General features: G+C 41.3%; 1 protein-coding gene across 3 annotated transcripts in view; it reads right to left on the bottom strand.

Moving 5' to 3' along the window:
- vps54 (VPS54 subunit of GARP complex) overlaps positions 1 to 17,930 on the bottom strand; it is a 99,334-nt gene that overhangs the window by 37,063 nt on the left and 44,341 nt on the right. For all 3 annotated transcript variants that reach the window (XM_060831879.1, XM_060831880.1, XM_060831878.1), the window contains exons 10-13: positions 13,743 to 13,798; positions 12,713 to 12,809; positions 11,887 to 12,230; positions 7,548 to 7,677 (exon numbers count right to left, since the gene is read on the bottom strand). In XM_060831879.1, the coding sequence (XP_060687862.1) occupies positions 7,548 to 7,677; positions 11,887 to 12,230; positions 12,713 to 12,809; positions 13,743 to 13,798 (627 nt within the window). The remainder of the gene's footprint in view (positions 1 to 7,547; positions 7,678 to 11,886; positions 12,231 to 12,712; positions 12,810 to 13,742; positions 13,799 to 17,930) is intronic.

Below are 17,930 nucleotides of genomic sequence, written 5' to 3'. Positions count from 1 at the left end.
CATTCATATACCTGTCTGCTATACATGCAGGTGGCCTGGAGAAATTAAAACAAAAAATTATTGTTACTGCTTCACTGAAGGTCAATGAAAAATGAAAATGAATTCTGAAGAGTCAAACCAGACTCGATGTTAACACTGTTTCTCTCTCCCAGCTGTTGCCAGAAACGCCGCGTTTCTCTGCTTTAGATTTCTGGCATCTGTAGAATTTCTCTTTTATAAATGAACATGTTGTTATTTAGTGCAGTCACTAAGAGACAGGAGGGCCTGAGCATAGTGCTTGTAATCTGAAAAATCATTCATAATGTAATGCAGACAATGTAAGATGTTGAATAACAATCAGCAATAAAGAAACAAACTGCGAGGAATGTGAATTCGAGGGAGAATCGCCAGAAGGGAATATTAAAAAATGAAACTTGCTTCTCCCTGACAATAGTAAAGTTTCAAGGTGAAATGAGTTTAGATATTTTCAGCCATGTTCCCACCTACTGTGCTTCTGCAGTTCAGCACAATGTCAATCACTGTAAGCTCATCTTAAACCTGACTGCGGCTTCAACTGGCACACTAGTCGGGGAGTACAACAGAGGGCTCCTGCTGTCTGCTTGTTACTTCTCCCCCACAGTATCTGCTATGTTCTGCTTAGTGTGCCGATTAGCTCACTCAGCTCCAAGTACTGCTGAGTCCAAAGTACAGAGAGAATTGGCATAAACCAGAAAAACTACTGACTGTATCAACACCGAACATTTATATTTTACAAAAGGTTTGACAATTGCCTGTGCATTCCCAACATGATCAGAAAACATAGAATTGGAACTTAATCATTTGTCAGTTAAAACAATGGGCTGAATTAGTCTAAAGATTAATATAAACCATTATTCAGTCTCATTGATACTGCAGAGGAGTTGTAGAGATTCGCAAATGGACAATACCAATATTAACAAATTTAATGCTTTACAACAGGCAAGCCCATCCCTGAAGCAATGTGAATACAGCCAGTCCCATGAAGACAACTGCAACTCATTTCAACATAGGTTCCAAACTGTTTGGACAGCAAATCAAAACAGTCTTCCAGACCACCTAAGTCTAAGAACAAAGAACAAAAAGTTTACAGCCAGGAACAGGCCCTGCGGCCCTCCAAGCCTGAGCCAATCCAAATGTACTGTCTAAACCTATCGGTCAATTCCTAAGCATCTGTATCCCTCTGCTCCCCACATACCCATGCATCTGTCCAGACACACCTGAAATGAATCTACCGTGCCTGCCTCTACCATCTCTGCTGGCAACACGTTCCAGATACCCACCACCCTCTGTGTGAGGTACTTGCTGTGTGTATTCCCCTTAAACTTTTCACCTCTCACCTTGAACACATGACCTCTCTGATTCCTTCACCCTGGGAAAAAGCTTACCTCGATCTATGTCTATACCCTTCAAGATTTTGTAAACCTCAATCAGGTCCCCCCTCAATCTCCTTTTTTCTAGTGAAAACAAACCTAACCTACTCAACCTCTCTTCATAGCTAGCACCTTCCATACCAGGGAACATCCTCATAAACCTTCTCTGCACCCTCTCCAAAACATCCACACCATTTTGGTAACGTGGTGACCAGAACTGTACACAGTATTCTAAATGTGGTCAAACCAAAGTCTTGTATAATTTTTACATGACCTGCCAGCTCTTATACTCAATACCCTGTCCGATGAAGGCAGGCATACTATCTGCCTTCTTGACCACTCTACCTACCTGTGCAGCCACCTTCAGGGTACAATGGACCTGAACTCCCAGATCTCTCTGCTCATCAACTTTTCCCAAGGCTCTTCCATTTACAGTATAGTTCGCTTTAGAATCAGACTTCCCAAAATGCATCACTTCACATTTGCCTGGATTGAACTCCACCTGCCACTTCTCCGCCCAGCTCTCCAGTCTATCTATACTCTCCTGGATTCTTTGACAGTCCCCTATTGTTTCTGCTGCTCCACCAATCTTCATGTCATCAGCAAACTTGCTGATCATACCAACAGTGCCCTCTTCCAGATCATTTAGTATATCACAAACAACAATCGACCCAACACTGATCCCTGTGGGACACCACTGGTCACCTTTTCTCCATTTCGAGAAACTCCCTTCAACTACTACTACTCTGTCTCCTGTTGCTCAACCAGTTCTTTATCCACCTAGCTAGAACACCCTACCCACCACGTGACTTGACTTTCTCTATTAGTTTACCACGGGGAACCTTATCAAACATCCCGTCAGCAAACAAAAAGGTAAAAAAATCCTGAAAAAGTTTCAATTTGTTATTTTCCATTTAAAACTGCCAGTTTCTTAACAATACATAAAGTTGATAATTAAGATGAGAAGCACTTACACAGTTCAAGGAAATGAGGATCATTCCAGTAAGTCAATTAAGGAGAAAGGAAATAAGAGGAAGAATAATCTGAGTTTAACCTTCAAAAGGGCATCTCTTTCAGCATCATTACACCTATTGTAGTCTTATACCGCATTGTCTGACCAGTTTAACAATTTATAACAAGGTAGCAATATTATTAACATTACACGTGAGCATCCTGTGGCTAAGTAAGAAGGCATTGAATACATCTTTATATATAGTGAAGAGTCACCCACAGAACTTGTTTGAGAGAGGTTAATGGCCCCAGGTTTTCTGGCTAGTGAGAACTGCTTGTGGGGTTCATTTGCCAATAGCACATGTTTTTAATTAATTTATGAGATGAAAATATCACTGGCCAGACCAACATTTATTGCCCATCTGTAAATGTCCAATGGGCACTTAAGTGTCAACCACGTTGCTGTGGGTCTGGAGTCACATGTAGGCCAGACCAGGTAAGGCTGGCCATTTCCTTCTCTAAAGGGGATTAGTGAACTAGATAGATCTTTCCCGACAATTGACAATGGATTCATGGTCCTAATTCCAGATATTTGTTGAATTCAAATTCCACCATCTGCTGTGACGGGATATGAACCCAGATCCCCAGAACATTACCTGGGTCTCTGGATTAACAGCCTGGCGATAATACCCCTAGGCCATTGCCTCCTCCAGGAGGCCATATTTAACACTGTTAACACAGTAAAATAACAAGTGCAAATAATACTGTCTTCAACAAGAAACAGGGAATGGGAGTGTCACCTTGGTCTGTCATGAAAAGGCTTGTTCGACTCTAGCTCCTCTTTGAGCAGAGCTCGCACACAGCCAGTGTGAAGGAGGCTCAGCAGCTGCATCCTTCAGAACTGGTGGTAATGGGTCAAGTGCATGCCTGGAAAGTTTCAGGTGCACCAACTGTTGGGTTAATGAAGTCACAGTCGGTAAAATGACAAAGACAGAAGAAAATGATCAAAATCTCAGCAACACGAATGCAGGTAACTTGGGGCCAAGACAGCAGCAGAGTAGGGATCTTCAGCCACAGACTGTCCGCTGCACCCATTTGTTTTCTTTCCCAGCCTCCAATGACTCCCAGCTTAAGTGCAGACATGACAAGGGGCCTCCGGGCCTGGCAGAGAAGCCTCCCAGGGCAGCTCTCTGACATGGCAGTCTGGGGCAATGTCCCAGCCTCATGATCCTCCAGGTGAAGCCTGACATGGTCTGGAGCCAGGGCAGACTGGAGGCTAAGTGCCAGCTTGGTATGGGGTGAAGACCGCTGTCTGGACTTCATTTTTGCAATGCTGGACATTTTATTTCTCTTTCTGATACCTTATAACTAAGAAAGCTGTATTTGGGTACCTTTGATCCTAAGACTGTGCTGTAAGTGGTGAGGTTTAAACATCTCACTGTACTCATGGTCTACATGTGACAATAAAGTAAGATAAAGCTAAAGTTTATAGCCATAAATGTTTAGGCTGAAACCTACTTTTGTGTATTAATCACAAAGTGGGGACATTTGCATGGACTGATCTTTTGAACTAAAGCAGGGAAAGAAAATAATCAGCCTGGGTTCCAGGAAATAAATGAGGAAAGTTGTATTTAACAGAACAGAAGGAATAAGGCCACTCTAATGCTGGAGCTACACCAACAGTTTCCAAGAAATTTGAGGCCAGTAAAAATACCTGGTGCATTCCAAACGAGGAAAGTGTTTCACTTTGACTAAAGGAGTCGACAATATGAAACGATTACACCGCCCATTATAGATGATGCCCCATCACAGCTTTCAGTGATACACTTAAACGTTCCCTTTTTCCCAGCTGAGACATTCTGCCCTTGTAGAGTGTGTTGTTTGTGTTTAAACAGGAATTACAAAAACTACTCAAAAACCACAATGCGACTTGAACAAGTTAGGATAGTTTGAAAACGGACTTCTGTTGAAGAACTCACGCATTACATTTCCTGTGACAGAAAACTGCTACACTTCAGAAAAAAATGGTTCGATTAACTTCTGAAAACTCAAATTTAAAAGAATGAAAGATGCTGCAATTTTAGAATCCCAACTATAACATTCAGAATACAGTACAATATTTGAAATGCATTTTTCATTTTAAAATACCTTCTTGGTGATCTTGTTTGAACATGTTTGCTAACACAATACAACTTGAATTCAATAATAGATTTGTGCAAAAGTCTGCTAGAGATTAGAGAAATGACTTTAATGGGTTAGTTATACAGACATATGAGAGCTGTTCTTAGGTATTTATGTTCTCGGCCCAATAGAATTTAAAAAGTTTCAGAATTATATGTTCATTCTGTACGGTCACAATGATTGTAAAGCTGCAAACTTTACCATAGAGTTATACTTACCAATACATTAACAGTTTCAGTAATAGAAACATGACAGGAGGTGGTTTCTATATCAGAGCCTTACAACTGGAATTCGTACAGCTTTGGAGACCTGTCACAACCAACAATATAGACATAGGATAGTGGCACTCCCCACAAGTACCTGTCCTACTGTGAGAATTTTAGAACTAGATAGTCATGGAGCATGCAAGACATTCAGCTTGTGAGTTACATTTGTGTCTAACCCCCACCTTGAACATGGAAAGATGGGTGCATAATGGAGCCACTCAGCAAATCATTTCTACCAAGGGAGTTTGAGCTTTTATCCCATGGAAACATGTCCAAGACACATTGCAGCATGAACAATTTTATCCCAAGTTACTTTCAAAATAAAATGACATCTTCCCAAACAATCGGTTTGCCAAGAGGCTGAGTATTGGAGGAGGATTGAACCCAGAGCAATACCAAACGTAGCACCATTTCAACACAGCCATTTGTGGTGGCTCTCTGAAACAGCTCCTCAGTTAATGCAGCGTCTCCCTGCTCTCTCCTTGTAGCCTGTGCAGTGCTTTCACCTGCAAGTTCTAATTTCCTTTTGAGTGTTAATATTAAATCAGCTTCTACTGCCTTTCCAGACAGCACTTTCTTGATCACAGCTCACTGCATCAAATCATCTCTTTGTTTTCACCATTTACCTTAAATCTGCATCCTCTGATTATAGGCCTCCTGTTACTAAACACAGTTTCTCATTATTTACTCAATCAAAACATCAATTCCTAACACCCAAATCGCCCTCCTCCAAGGAAAACATTTTCAACTTTCCCATTCTCTCCACATTTGTTGAAACCCCTCCTCCCTGGAACTGTGCTGGTAAATTTGATTTGATTCATTATTGTCACATATACGGAGATACAGCGAATAATTTTGTTCTGTGTGCTAACCAATCAAAGCCCATCTTACATAAGTACATCAGGGTAATAGAACAGAATGCAGCATACAGGGTTACAGCTACAAAGAAGGTGCTGAGAGAGATCAACTCAGACATATCAGAGATCCATTTCGAAGTCTGATAAGATCAGGGAAGAAGCTGTTCTTGAATGTGTTGATACATGTTTACAAACTTTTGTATCTTCTGGCTGATTAAAGAGGGTAGAAGAGAGTATTAACTGGGGTTGGAGGGGGTCTTTGATCCCTTTGGCTGCTTTCCCCGGGCAGTGGGAAGTGTAAACAGAGTCAATGGATGGAAGCCTGGTTTGTGTGATGGACTGGGCTGTGTTCACAACTCTCAGTAGTTTCCTCCAGCCTTGGGCAGAGCAGTTGCCATACCGCGCTGTGAGGCACCGGGATAGGATGGTGAGTTATTGTGGGCATGCCAAATTTCCTCCACCTCCTGAGGAACAGAGATGTTGGTATGGTTTCTTGGCGATATAGTCGGTGTGGATGAACCCGGACAGATTGTTGGTGATATTTACTTCCAGGAACTAGAAGCTCCCGACTATCTCCACCTCAGCACCAATGATGCAGTCAGGGGCATGTCCTCCACTCTGCTTCCTGAAGTCACTGACCAGCTCCTTTGTTTTTACTGACATTGGTGGGAAGATTGTTGTCTTTATATCATGTCGTCACAACGCTGTCCATCTCCTTCCTGTACTCGGTCTCATCATCATTTGAGTTCTGACCCACTATGATGGTATCATCAGAAAATTTGTAAACAGCATTCGAGCTGAATTTGGCCACACGTTTGAGGGTGTATAAGGAGTATAGTAAGGGGTTGCGTTTGCAGACATGCAGGGCAGTGGTGTTGAGGATTATTGTGGAAGAGGGGCTGTTGCCTATCCTTACTGACTGTGGTCTGCGGGTTAAGAAGGGGGAGCAGAGTGCTAACTCTCAGAGTTTGGAGATACGTTTTGTTGGAATTATGATGTTGAAGGCAAAATCTCCACTGCACCCTCTCCAAGGCTTTGTCATTCCTCTTTATGGGAGGCACCGAGAATTGGACTTCATATTCCAATATTATAAAATCAACAATTAATAAAGGTTTATAATAACATCCTTTCTTCTGATTTCTATGCCTCTATTTACAAAGCTCATAAGCATTTTCATTAGCTTGCTCCAACCTTGTATATCACCCGAGATTGGAGCAAACACAGTCAGCAGCTTGAGAACTGCAGCATGGAGCCTAGAGCTGACAGGACTGGATACAGGCAACCAACCAAACTGATAAGAGGAAAGAAAGAACAGAGGTATGCCCAGGAAATGGGTCTAACTACAAACAACCACGGAGGGGATGCAGGCGCCTTTAATATTTATGTAGGAAGTTGTGGAGGCCCAGATATTTGCAATCAATTATGCAGGTTTCGAGTAATTTATTTATACCATTTTAGACTTTGCAGCTTTGGGACAACTCATTCACCTGAGGATTCACACCTTCTGCTCCTCTCAGAAGTTTAAAACAGCATTGTAACAGTCATGGCAACTACACACTGTTAAAGAACTGACTAAAGGATAACAGTACACAGTTTTTCAGAGTAAACTGACCGAATTGAGCATAAGGATTTTACCTAACTCGACTGGTGAACAATCACAGAAAGCAATCTGTTTGAAAGGAGAAAGTCAGAAAGGCTTAAAGCTCATCAACAGGAGGGAAAATGAAGTGGCTGATGTCATTATCTGGACATTTTATGCAGTTTAGAAATAACATTTCACACAATTTGCAAAATCAGTGAAATCTTTAGTAATCAACCAACCGACAAAAGACAGAATACATGGTCAAATTACACACCAAAACCGAGCAACTGATAAATCAGAACTGAACGGCAATTTAGCCTACCTTAGCTCTAGCCATAAGAAACTTAACACATCGGTCATGGCAGATGTCAGAAGCACTGTAGAGAAGTTCTTGAAGGTTATTGGCAACTCTGCCAAGTTCTAAATCTGTCAGTTGCAAATCATCACCAACTCTAAAAACAAACAAGAATGTGGTCAATTCTTCATCTAAGTCTTTCTCACTGATCAAAGACTTCTGGCCTTGGAAGTAATTCACCACCCACCGCACTCACGTGTCACACTCCAGCTTGTGTGACTGGGCTAACTGTGCAATATGGGATTGCTTTGCACGTTAATATCCCACCAGTAATGACATGCCACACCAAGCTGAGTTACACATTTTCCCTTAAACCCAGGTCAAGAGAGAATAAAATTCTGCAGATGTACAATTTAATAAGACATGATTCTAAGATGCAAACACTGAATATTTGATAGCTTATACTAAATTGAATGTGGTTAAACAGTTTTATACCTTAACAAGTTTAATCACTTGCATTAATTTATCACTCAAATGTTACTACCACACGGACATACGAAACAATCAGGATAGAAAAGGGAACAAAGTGTAAATTGGGACAAATCACACTCTCTGGTTAAGGATTCAAGGACTTAGAAGTAGGGAAGAAGGGAAGGGAAAAGGAGTGTAGAGAAAGAGGGAGAAGATGAGGCAGGGGTGAGGAGAGGTGAGGTAATGCAGGTGGAGAGGAGAGAGAGAGAGAAATGGAAAAGGGGAGGGAAGGACTAAATATCAGAGACAGGCCCTGCAGGAGTGAATTAGTTTGGGCATCGTAAAAATCTCTCCAAAATAGTATGATAAATCATCTCCGAAATACCAATAACAAAGCAATTATTGTCATATTTGTTGTTAATCCTGAGTAAATTGGAGAAAGCTCAGCAACTTTGATAAAGAAATGGGATTCTACTGCCATCTCGTGGACACCACAAATCCTGCACTACCTGCTAATGCCTTAAAGAACCTGCAGACAGGCCTGGAGTGAAATATTTGGGGGTGGGATCAGGCAGCTTGCCTCCCCTCCAAACCACTCAGCATCCTGACTTGGAAATGTATTATTGGGTCAAAATCCTGGAACTCCCTAAAAGTAGGATGAGAGTACTGAACAGCAAATGGACTGCAGTGGTTCAAGAAGTCAGCTCACCACCAACCAGGGACAGGTAGTAAATGCTGGCCCAGCCAGTGATGCCTGGACCCCATGAGTAAATAGTAAAAAGTACTCACTCCCCAATGGTGGGCAGCACGGTGGCACAGTGGTTAGCACTGCTGCCTCACAGCGCCAGAGACCTGGGTTCAATTCCCACCTCAGGGGACTGACTGTGTGGAGTTTGTACATTCTCCCCGTGTCTGTGTGGGGTTCCTCCGGGTGCTCCGGTTTCCTCCCACAGTTCAAAAGTGTTTCCGGTTAGGTGAATTGGCCATGCTAAATTGCCCATAGTGTTAGGTGAAGGGGTAAATGTAGGGGAATGGGTCTGGGTGGGTTACACTTCAGCAGGTCAGTGTGGACTTGTTGGACCAAAGGGCCTGTTTCCACACTAAGTAATCTAACAAAAATCAAGTCTCTACACTATTGCCTCTATGGAGAAACGCTGTTCCTCCTGCAGAATCATTTTAGTTAAAAAAAAAGATAAGATTTTATGAAGTTAAAATTGAGCATTGTTTTTAAATATATTAAAATTAACCATTAGGACATGCATGCTATTAAAGTGAAGGCATGATAAACAAGCAGGGATTCTAAAATGATATACCAACAGCACAGGTCACTGCTAAATATGAAGGAGGGTTGGCAGGGCAGATGATAACAATGGACTTCCAGTGTGTCCCCCCAATCTTGTTACAGTAAAGCTGCAGTAATCCATAAACTCTTCTAACTACATTACCATTCCTATTTAAAATATTCCTTTTGGTAGCATACATTTATAATCCCGATTCTCTTAAAAAAGTAAGATGAGCTGCCTGGGTATCTGACGTATTGTTATTGGTCACACATCCCCTGGGCTGATGTACGTGCCTGAATTGACTGGATGGCACAGCAAGCTTGAGAAGCCCTATAGCCAGTTCTCACACGCTGGGAAATCTATATACCTTACCCAAGCTGTCCAGCTGAGTGGCCGCATGTATTGGCCATGGAAAAGCTGTTAATAGTAAATCCCACTTGTTTAATTTATCTGCTGTCTGTGTTTTTAAATAGTTGATATACAGCAATGTCGAAGTCATAGAGTCAGACGTGTACAACACAGAATCAGACCCTTCGGTCCCACTTGTCCATGCCAACCAGATATCCGAAATTAATGTAGTCCCATTTATCCAGCCTTTGGCCTGTATCCCTCTAAACCTTTCCTATATTTATACCCATCCACATGCCTTTTGAATGTTGTAATTGTGCCAGCCTCCACCACTTCCTCTGTAGACAAGCAGGAAGAAGGGTGACACCTGAAATGTTGACGACTCCACCTTCTGACGCTGCCTGACTGGCTGTTCCCTCCAGCTTCCTGCTTGTTTACTTTGGATTCCAGCATCTGCAGTTTTTTTTGTCTTCACCACTTCCTCTGGCAAGTCATTCCATGCATACACTACCCGCTGCGTGAAAAATATTCCCCTTAGGTTCTTTTTAAATCTTTACCCTTTCACCTTAAATCTATACTCTCTAGTTTTGGATACCCCGACCCCAGGAAAAGACCTTTACGCTATCCATGCCCCTCATTATTTTGTAAACCGCTATAAGGTCACCCCTCAGCCTCTGACACTCCAGGGAAAACAGCCCCAGCCTGTTCAGCCCCTCCCTGCAGCTCAAACCTTCCAACCCTGGCAACATCCTTGTGCATCTTTTCTGAACCCTTTCAAGTTTCACAACATCCTTCCAATAGGAAGGAGACCAGAATTGCACATAATACTCCAACAGTGGCCTAACCAACATTCTGCACAGCCTCAACATGACCTAGATAAAAACAAGGACTGCAGATGCTGGAAACCAGGGTCTAGATTAAAGTGGTGCTGGAAAAGCACAGCAGGTCCGGCAGCATCCGAGAAGCAGGAAAATCGACATTTTCGGGCAAAAGCACATGACCTCCCAACTCCTGTACTCAATACTCTGACCAATAAAGGAAAGCATACCAAACACCTCCTTCTCTATCCTATCTACCTGTGACTCTATTTTCAAGGAGCTATGAACCTGCATTCCAAGGTCTCTTTGTTCAACAACACTCCCTAGGACCTTACCATTAAGTGTTTAAGTCCTGCCCTGATTTGCTTTCCTGAAATGCAGCACCTCGAATTTATCTAAATTAAACTCCATCTGCTACTTCTCAGCAGACTGAGCAGTGGAAGAATACAATTCAATTATATGACAGAACTCAAAGCAAAATACTGTAACTGCTGGTGACTTTGAAACAAATTCAGAAAAAGTTGAAGCTTGTCCTCAGCAAGGGTCTATAAAGCTCAAAATCAGGCCGATTTTGGTAAATTAATATAGTTTTCACACAGTTGCCATTAAAAACTTTCTAATACAGTAACAAATTTGATTCAACTTGAAGTGGAATGTTTGTGGGGCTGTGGGATAATGGTGAGGGGGCACTGTGAGCAATTTTAGGCCCTATATCTCAGGAAAGATGTACTGGCCCTGGAGTGGGTCGAGAGGAGGTTCATATGAATGGTCGCAGAAACGAAAGGCTTAACCCATGAGGAAAGTTTGAGGACTCTGGGTCTATACTCAATGAAGTTTAGACGGATGAGGGGGTGATCTAATTGAAATTTATAGAATACTAAACAGCCTGGACAGAGTGGATGTTGGGAAGATGTTTCCATCAGTAGGAGAGACTGGGACCCAAGGGCACAGCCTTAGAGTAAAAGGAAGACTTTGAGAACAGGGATAAGGAGAAACTTCTTCAGCCAGAGAGTGATGAATCTGTGGTATTCACTGCCACAGAAGGCTGTGGAGGCCAGGTCACTGAGTATAATTAAGACTGAGATAGATCCAAGCTTGATTGTCAAGGGATCAAGGGTAATGGGAAGAAAGCAGGGTTCAGAAACGTATTAGCCACGATTGAATGGTGGAGCAGACTCGATGGGCCAAATGGCCTAATTTTTGCTCCTATGTCCAATGACCTTATGGGCGTGATTAATTCAACAATGTTTTCAAAGAGCTAGCACAAGTACAATGGTCTGAATGGCCTCCTCCTCCACAGTAACATTTTGTAAGTTATTCTGTTTGGAATTTCCTATATAGCACGTTAAAATACCAACTGCAGAAACTAAAGGGAGAGAAAGTCAAGTTAATTGTTGCATGCAATGACTCTTTCGAAATAGTGACAACAACAACAATAGAACTTACAAGATGTCCAGCCCTCCTGGTGTGGCTGAAGATGATGTTTGCTCCTTGCTGGAGGAGGAATCAGTTGCACACTCTGCTTCCGATGTCGAATCACTGCCACATGGGTCACTACTTTGATAAGCTGTCCTCTGTGATTCAGTTTCTACTCCAGGTGAAGACAGTTCTCTCTCATTGTACGCATCACTAATAAACATGCCTTCATGAGTCAAATAGGCCACTTCTGTATCCAATGTGTGACCCAAAACTGGAGTCTTTTGACTAGATACAAGTTCTAGTTCTCTGCATTTTTCCCTGCTCTTATCCAATACCAGGAAGACGACATTGCGAATGGTACTCACTGTGCCCTGTACAAAGTTTTTAGAGACAAACATACAAAAATTATCATGCAAACAATTGTTATAAGGGTTCGTCCAAATTACTTAATTTGGATCAAAGTTAATGTAAAGCAGGTATTCATTTTTCACAGTTTGAAAATAAAGTTCCAAAACTGCTCTGAGATGAATAAAATATGCAATTACAAAGGTTGCAAATTTTAATCAGTTTACCCAATTACTATTTTCAACAACAATTAAGAATCCATTAAAACAAAAACATTTACTGTTTAAGTACAGTCTTCATCACATGTTGAGCCTTACCAAACTGTACATTCAAACAAGTAGTAGCTCAAAACGTGGCAGGATTGGGTAGAAGAAAACACCAAGGTTAGTGCCACCCTGTAAATGGATAACCCCAGTAAGGTACTTCCCTTTGTCTACTGTGCTCCCGAGCAGGATTTGTAAGGACAGATTTGGGGTTCTGTTAAATCCTAAATGTAGTCAAGACTTGCCTTAACCCGCTTCAGAAAGTTAATAAAACTTGCAAAGATGTTTTTCAGAAGGTCCAACCACTGAGGAAAATTGAGCATTCTCATTTGGTCAGCAAGCCTTAAAAAAGTAAATAGAAGTAGACAAATTACTGGCTGTCTTATTTAAGTACATTTGTGCAGACATAGATTACGTACGAACAGTGAATTAGGACCAGCAGTCGGCCATTCGGCCCCTTGAGCCATTCAACAGAATTATGGTTGATCTGACCATTTCACAAACCCAAACAACTTTTCACCTCCTTATCAAGAATCTATCCACCTCTGCCTTAAAAACATTCAAAGCCTGCTCCCAAAGGGTTCAAAGATTCATTACTCAGGGAAAACAATTCTCCTTACCTCGGTCTTAAAAGGGCAATTCCTCATTTTGAAACAGGGACCCCTAGTTTTAGATTCTCCTACAAGAGGAAACACCCTCTCCACCCTATCCTGTAAAGACTCCTCAACATCCTGTGTATTTCAATTAAGTTGCCTCTTACGCTTCTAAACTTAACTGAGGTCGGAGAAACATGGGCAACATACTTGGCTGCTTGGAGCCGGTGAAGTCGGTAAGCCAGTGGGGAAAACGGCAGTGGTTTCATTTAGCTTGCTGACTTTTGAGCAGCAGCACCGCCTAAGCTAACAGAATATGGAGTCATTGCTTCAATTCTAGTAGTTACTATAGCTGACTGCAGAATGCCCATCAGAAATAAAATGCTACAATAGGGTGTTTACAAGTTACTACAACAGGATGAGCTAGATCAGTCAAATAACACCTTGCTATTTCCACTCACACTGTTATACAAGGCTACAATAAAAGTACTTGGTTAAGTTTATCACAGTAAATTATGATTTGCAAACTGTAAAAGGGATGCCTTTACTTGGATTTTTTTAACAACAGCTTTTACTTTCTAAAATGTAGATAGGAAATCATTTAAGCACTAAAACATTTATTGCACATTATTTGCAAACTAATTTCACAGTATTTTTACAAAGAAAATGCAAATAGACTCACTTCAGGACAACTTCTGTGTCAATTTCTTCCATTTGTGCAATTGTTTCAACCACACACTGTAGAACAAAGCAGAGAAAAATGAGAGGTAGAAAGCCAGTGTTGTCAAATATTTCCAAATGTAACTTTAGAACACATCCAATCATTTTAAGAAGTACCAGCACATATTAAAATGTGCTTTATGCAAGTTCTCTCAGTTTTATAATATTTGCTTGTTTATTCTCATATTCTAATATCAAAGTTTAATCTTTCTGATTTTTTTTTGCTGGTCTCGAAAATTTTCCCAATCTTCTGGCTTGCCACTAATCCTCACAGAACTGTACTTTTATCTTTCAACTGGATCCCATACTTATCTTCCTCAGTTATCCACAAGTGGTTCATCATTCTCCGAGTTCTTCCTCAACGGAAGAAATCTTCTTTGAAAGTTATGAACATCTCCCGAAGCATCTGTCACTGCTTAACCACTGTTTCACTCTAATGCATTTTTCTGGTCCATTGTAACAAATTGTGTCTTTACACCTTGCCAATTGTCTTTACTTAAGTTTAAGACACTCATTTCAGATCCAGGTTCCTTAGCCTTCAAACTGAATGCAAAATTCAATCTGGGAATGCTAATTGAGGATTCTCTAAAGGTAAACATGCAGGTTGAGTCCGTGATTAAGAAAGCGAATGCAATGTTGTCATTTATCTCAAGAAGGTTGGAATATAAAAGCACCGTTGTGCTACTGAGACTTTATAAAGCTCTGGTTAGGCTCCATTTGGAGTACTGTGTCCAGTTTTGGTCCCCACACCTCAGGAAGGACATACTGGCACTGGAGCGTGTCCAGCGGAGATTCTCACAGATGATCCCTGGAAGGGTAGGTCTAACATACAAGGAACGGCTGAGGATCCTGGGATTGTATTCATTGGAGTTTAGAAGATTATGGGGAGATCTAATAGAAACTTACAAGATAATACATGGCTTGGAAAGGGTGGATGCTAGGAAATTGTTTCCGTTAGGCAAGGAGACTAGGACATGGGGGCACAGCCTTAGAATTAGAGGGGGTCAATTCAGAACAGAAATGCAGAGACATTTCTTCAGCCAGAGAGTGGTGGGCCTGTAGAATTCATTGCCGCAGAGTGCAGTGGAGGCCGGGACGCTAAATGTCTTCAAGGCAGAGATTGATAAATTCTTGATGTCACAAGGAATTAAGGGCTACAGGGAGAATGCGGGTAAGTGGAGTTGAAATGCCCATCAGCCATGATTGAATGGTGGAGTGGACTCGATGGGCCGAATGGCCTTACTTCCACTCCTATGTCTTATGGTCTTATGTTCCAACCGGTCACTAGAGAATCCTGAACTAAATAAACAGACGGGTAAAAAAGGGAGGAGTGAGGAAAGAGTGAACAAGAAATGGAAATCTTCAACCCAAAGGAAAATTAATCCTCAGGTTTGTACAACAGATATCGACATTACCTTTGAATTGTTGTTTTCTCCATATTCCTGACATCATGCCAAGTTTTATATTACAGCCATTTGAATTTCAGGGCAAACAATCTCCATACAAACTTTAAACTTGGAGAGAATGGAGACCTTGCCGATAACCTGTAAGTGGCCTCAGAATTCTGTAAAACTTATACAAAAGCACCACTTCTAGAGGGAGGCAACGGCCTAGTAGTATAATCATCAGAAACTCAGCTAATGTTCTGGGATCTGGGTTCAAATCCGGCCTGTGCAGATGGTGGAATTTAAATTCGATAAAGCACAATGGCACTGTTGGTTGTCAGAAGCCGCCCATCTGGGTCACTAACATCCTTTAGGGAAGGAAACTTCCATCCTTACCTGGTGTGGCCTAAATGGGATTCCAGACACACAGCAAAGTGAATGACTCTTAACTGTCCTCTGGGCGATTAGGGATAGGCAATAAATGCTGGCCTAGCCAGAAATACGTACTTCCAGTGAATGAATAAAAAAAAACAAACTCAGTGGCACAGTGCAGAGAATTCCTTTAAACATTCTGCTGTAGTGTCTATTCTCAACAGAAGATACTACAAATGATTGACACATCTCACTCATTTTAATAGAAAAGCAATCACGGCTGAATGTTTTAGCACAACTAGATTTTTAGAAGTAAAAATATAGTCTGAACCCTCAATAAAGAGTGAAGTTTCCTGTTGCTTTTACAGGCCTGGCTTATGGTTGATACATAAACATGCTGCAAAGGTAAAATATTCTGTAAAGGCTTCAACAGAAATAACCGTAGGTACACATGGATTTATTTTACAACCTCACACAATATCCCAAATAGTGGATACATCAATGAAACGTCCTTTTGGTGCTCAAAGCTATGGATCATACGTTATTCTAAATGAAAACAATGGGAAAGAAAATGAAATCACAGCTTGCTAAGCATTCCTGATGCATGAGAAAGGAAGGTTCGATCAAACATGGTAACATCCAAACACTTCTACAGGTGAACCAAATGGATTCAGTACAAAGTAAAACAGAACATGCTAGGATTATTCAGCAAGTCAAGAAGAATCTTTGGAGATAGGAAGAGTAAATGTATCAGTTCGATGGCCTTTCATCAGAACTGGATTTAATGCTGGAAACCAAATGGTGGACATTTCAGTTGCAGGTGGATAGCAACATTATGCATTGGTTGGATCATACATAAAATCCTGGAAACATCCTGAAGCACCACATGATTTTGATTTATAGCATGACTAAAACTAACAACTTGCATTTATGTAGCACCAGCAATGTAGAAAAGCAGACAGAATTGAAGGGGTTGAAAATCATGCTAGCCTGTAGCTGCCTCAGAATGACAGGGAGGAGCAAAGTTCACAATAATTGCAATAAAAAAAAGGACATCTTCAGTCCAAGCTCCAAGGACTGAAGAATGTTAGAACTTGTCAATATTTGTTCACTCCTCACTGGACACAGCTGAAAAGCAACTCAACAGGATGCAAGGTCAGCAGCTGCAGGTTGAGGTCAGAGCCCATTAAAAGCTCAAAACGCTGACAGGGTCCTGTCCACAAATACCAGTTTGTTGTTCCCTTTGCAGCAGTGTTTCCCAGTTTATTTGAAGAAACAGAACTGTGCCAAATGCAGATAAGAATTTTGAATGTATAGTTTCTTCCTGTTTAAACTAAAAAGATTACAGAACAAGAGAAAAAAAACCTATATGGCAATTAAACTGGCTATCCCAACAACCAACTACAGAAAGCTACTAGGGGAGGCAGAGGACAGTACCCTCTCTGAGCAGATGCCTCAACTCACATCATCATGTCTGGACAGTGAAGGGCTGGAGTAGTGTGAATGGGCATGGGGTTGTGGTCTCACCAGAACAGAACAAAATGGCATTGCCCATCATCAGATCTGCTCAGACATACTACATTCAGAAAAAAATACTTCAGTTCTTTATGCTGTAAAAACTGAGAACAGTTACGTATTTGCATTGTAAATTAATATTGGGTTAAACTGAGCATTAGACAGGCCAGCTCTAAGCAGATGGTCTCATGCAGACAGAAGCAACCACAACGAAAAAGCTGAAATTGGAGGAGAAACTCAGCAGGTCTGGCAGCATCTGTGCAGACAGAAACAGAGTTAATGTTTTGATTTTACTGACCCTTATTCAGAACTTCTGAAGGAGTCACTGGATTCAAAACATCAACACTGCTTTGTCTCCACAGATGCTACCAGACTGGAGAGTCTTCAGACATTTCTGTTTCTGTTTCAGATTTCAAGCATCCATAGTTCTTTATTTTATTACAAAATAAAGCTGCCAAGCTGTCAAAGTGCAGTGGCCATGACAGGGTGTTTTACTGTTCACTGAGCACAGCATACCCAGCAAGTACATTTCATACTTACCACCAGCTTTGCATGACCCACACTTGGACAGAACACGCTAAACTCAACCTGGTTTTACGAGTCGTGTCAGTGTACAGGCATGAAGAAATCATGCAGATTGATGCATAAAATTGCACAAATTTTATTTAATGGCTTAAAATACACCAATAATGGAAGTGGTAACAAGCACGTTAGACAAAGGAGAGGCAGTTGACGCAATTTATTTACATTTTCAGAAGGCATTTGAAGCCCATAATGTCAGGAAGACAAATAAAATGTTAGCATTCATTTCAAGAGGGTTAGAATACAACATCAGAGATGTATTGTTAAGGTTGTATAAGGTTCTGGTCAAACTGCAT

The sequence above is a fragment of the Hemiscyllium ocellatum genome, chromosome 10 (assembly GCF_020745735.1).
Source record: "Hemiscyllium ocellatum isolate sHemOce1 chromosome 10, sHemOce1.pat.X.cur, whole genome shotgun sequence".
Classification (NCBI taxonomy): domain Eukaryota; kingdom Metazoa; phylum Chordata; class Chondrichthyes; order Orectolobiformes; family Hemiscylliidae; genus Hemiscyllium; species Hemiscyllium ocellatum.
Note: the sequence above shows the minus strand (reverse complement) of the source record. Positions and strands in the feature narration are given on the sequence as shown.